Source organism: Vigna angularis, chromosome 1 (genome assembly GCF_016808095.1).
Source record: "Vigna angularis cultivar LongXiaoDou No.4 chromosome 1, ASM1680809v1, whole genome shotgun sequence".
Lineage (NCBI taxonomy): Eukaryota > Viridiplantae > Streptophyta > Magnoliopsida > Fabales > Fabaceae > Vigna > Vigna angularis.
In genome coordinates this window covers 32,045,569-32,048,989 of record NC_068970.1, presented here as the reverse complement: position 1 = coordinate 32,048,989, position 3,421 = coordinate 32,045,569, and the positions used below count along the sequence as shown (strand labels likewise).

Genomic DNA, 3,421 nt, shown 5'->3' with positions numbered 1-3,421 from the left:
ACAAAAAGTCTACTAGGCCCATCTTAGTATGGTCATTGTCTTGTTTACACTCTTTATGTTTTATTAGACTTAACAGTTTTTCTTACTCAGCTATAGTGTTGTTTAACTTCATTGTACTATTTGTCAAAGTTTTCAATCTGATTCATACTTTTTAAAAAACAAGTTAAGAAAGTTTTTTTTTTATTATTTATCAAATTGATAATGACAACGTTAATATAATAACAAGTGACATATGTCATAATCTTAATAATGATGTGTTATTTGCTCTTAACACCATATGTTACTGTGATAATATCTTTACCATTAATATGGTAAATTTGATTAGAGGAATTTGTTGAATCATTTTTATCAAAATTGTGAAATTTTTTTTTGAATAAAATATGATAACAGCATAAAAAGAATTATTAGGACTTTTAATCACTAAATATATATAATATACGTTTTTGTCTCCAACCTTAATGGATTTAGTTAATAAAATTACAATATATGTTCATCGTTATTGTTAGTTTATAAACTCAATTCTTTCAGTACTAATACAAAAATTATATTCCAATCAATTTTAGACTAATTAATTGATATAATTTCGGTTTTCTAATTAAATTTATAAATTTAGATTGATTTTATAAACAAGAAATTTGATTTTTTTTTTTCATTTTAGCTGGCGAACCTGCCAATATGGCCTCATGTGGAGTGGGTCAAGGTTTATATATCCATCATTAATTGGTCGGTTAACCTATTTTTAGTGAATTGATATGTGGAGTTGACTGTTTTGTCATCTTAAGATAAAATTCATTAAAATACAAAAATAATATTTTTAAGAATTGTGATTTCAGTTTCACACACATTAAGAAAAAATTGCTCTTAAAGATAATTTGTTGGACACCATTTCACTAAATTAGTTTTACGTTTCGGGATAATGTTTTTTTTAATAATAACCTTAAGTTAATTAATATGAAAAAAAGAAAAATGAGTGAGTTTAACAAAATGAGAAAATGTAATAACACCTAAATATATACTAAATTAAAAAAAAAAACTGAATGAGTAAATTGCTGGTGAGTCTAAAATGTTAGGAAAATGAATATATTTGTATATCGAGATTGACCCTTAAATTTTCAAGAATTATATAAATGATAACCGTTTGGAGGGAAAAGTGTGGTTGGTTAGGTCATGAATGGATGAATAGTATTGCAGACGTTGAATAATGAGATATTATAGAGAAAATGGATCTTATCTATGAAGTTGTGGATACCTAGAGATGTATACTAAAATGCAAGTTGAGTCCCACGTCGAAGGTAAGCTAATCGACCTCCACTCGAATGTCTGCCATCATGTGTGGGACCAGAAACCACTGGTGTTCATTGTTTAGAGGCCTAATTTCGCGTCACCATTCAATGCAACTCCCCAATAAAGAGAGAAAGACGATGCAAACTCCATGACGGTGCCTCTTTCTTACATGATTTCATGTTGCCACTGCTTCAAGCACATATACTATACCAAATCCTAAAGAGATCAAAATGTAGGTGGGGTCGTTAATTCAATTAATTAACAAACCCGTGATATACAAACAAAAAAGCACACTAATTTGTGCGTTGTATATTCATCCATATTTTATATCACATTGCATACCTCTTACTTTTCTACTCTTTTCTCAGAAACTTCTTCCTCAGACTCCTCCAATCTCTTCAACATCGATCCTTCTCAAGGTCTGCTAACCAAATACTTACTAATTGGAACAGTTACCAACTTCGTTTCTAACAACAAATATTGTACTATTTTTATGTTAGGTGGTGCAGGAAATTCAAGAGCATATGGAAAGTGACCAGGTGACAACCAAGGACATGAGAGTTCAAATGCCACCATCTAGGAGTGAGGTCGTGTCAGGTGCTGTGGTGGAGCTTCAAGGCGCTTCTAATTTGGGACAAGGTGGCCTTCAGAGACAACCTAGCATGACCAAGACCAATTGTCTATGTTCTCCAACCACACATGCCGGTTCCTTTCGTTGCAGACTTCACCGCACCCCTAGTCTTCAGAGGACCAAAAGCATGGAATCAGAGGCATCCACGGTTCATGCTTCCATCGTTCATTCTGTTGCTGATCCCAACAAGGATCCACTTCATTGACTGCTAAATATTATTAAGCTGTTATATATACATAGTAACTTGTCTTTGTTCACTTGAGTTGTGTATTTTGCTACGCTATCTATTTATGATCGCCAAATGTAAACATGTTTGTCATGGAAATGTATAATTTTACTCTATTTGAATGTCATGTAAACAATTTGGGATCATTTTCATTCATGTTTCCATGTCCTTTCAAGTTTATGCTATTCTTCTTAGTTGAAATGCCCTTTGTCAGTGACCTTTTCTTACTTTAATCATCAAGTTTAGACTTTAGACGTTTAGGGAGTGCAGTAACTGAAGATAATTTGAATTCTGTCATTTCTCTTGTCTTTGTGGTATTTATAAAACATGACATAGCCTTGTGAAGATCCACACGCTTCGCTAATGCGATGACTACAGGGGATGGTTTCAAGGCTTGGTATAGTTTCTCAAATTGTCTTGATCAACAAGAATCACTTTATTGATTCAGAAACTGAAATTTTGCTAAGGACAAACTTTGTGTAGTTGATTAAATGGTTTCATGCCATTAGTAATTAAAATTGAAGTTTCTTTTTCCCTCAACAATTAGTACTGATTTTTATAGTGGTAAAATTGAAAGTTTAATAAAAAAAAAATAATGTTAAAAAACATACAAGGATTGTACATGTACGTTTTTCTGCAAATTTTCTTCCGTCTCTGATATGCTTTATAATGTACTCCAGTTCCCGGTGAATCTTTATATTGCAAAATCACAGGTTAATGATGTTATGAACACAATTAAAAATCCTTAAACAAGTTTTTGCCTGAGATCGTGATGATATATAACTAAATCTTATTGAAAATTGAGTTATAACTACATAGTAGATACAACATTGTGAATCAATGAAACAACCACAAACAAACATATATATTAACACCCTTAAATTGTCACTTGATGTTGATTAATGTAGCAACCAGTAAAATATTCAATTGCTTGTACAGACAGACACCAATGATGCTGAGGTGTGTTATTTGGGAAGTATATTATTTGGGGAAACATGTTTAGAAGCAATCTTACACGTCATTTAATTCCTTGAATAAACTTGATCTGTTTCTCTAAACTCAGAATTAGGTGGGCACATTCTTACTTCTTGATATATGACTAGCTAGTAGTTTGAAGCAGGGAAGAAGCAAAGAAAATGAAAAGGAATGCATGAAACATTAACGGGTGAAGTAAGTTGTACCAAAATATTTTGTTAATGCTAATGATAGGTAGTAGTAGTGTCAGTCATTGGTGTCAGGAATATTCATGTAGGCATGCTCTTAAAATAGTTAGTCAAGGT

General features: G+C 31.8%; 1 protein-coding gene across 4 annotated transcripts; it reads left to right on the top strand.

Moving 5' to 3' along the window:
• The first annotated feature begins 1,400 nt into the window (after window positions 1-1,400).
• LOC108319509 (uncharacterized) lies at window positions 1,401-2,297 on the top strand. Of its 4 annotated transcripts, none has more exons than XM_052872110.1 (3): window positions 1,401-1,516; window positions 1,653-1,703; window positions 1,794-2,297. In XM_052872110.1, exon 3 carries the CDS (start codon window positions 1,809-1,811, stop codon window positions 2,118-2,120), a length of 312 nt encoding a protein of 103 aa, XP_052728070.1. In that variant the 5' UTR covers window positions 1,401-1,516; window positions 1,653-1,703; window positions 1,794-1,808; the 3' UTR covers window positions 2,121-2,297. The 4 variants fall into 4 exon arrangements, with proteins under 4 accessions (XP_052728070.1, XP_017406159.1, XP_052728068.1 ...); XM_017550670.2 differs by having other exon boundaries at window positions 1,406-1,516; window positions 1,785-2,297; XM_052872108.1 differs by having other exon boundaries at window positions 1,427-1,520; window positions 1,785-2,297.
• The last annotated feature ends 1,124 nt before the right edge of the window (window positions 2,298-3,421 follow it).

Coding starts and splice junctions, on each gene's coding strand:
- LOC108319509 (XM_052872110.1), top strand. CDS start 1,809: ATGGAAAGTGACCAGGTGACAACCAAGGACATGAGAGTTCAAATGCCA.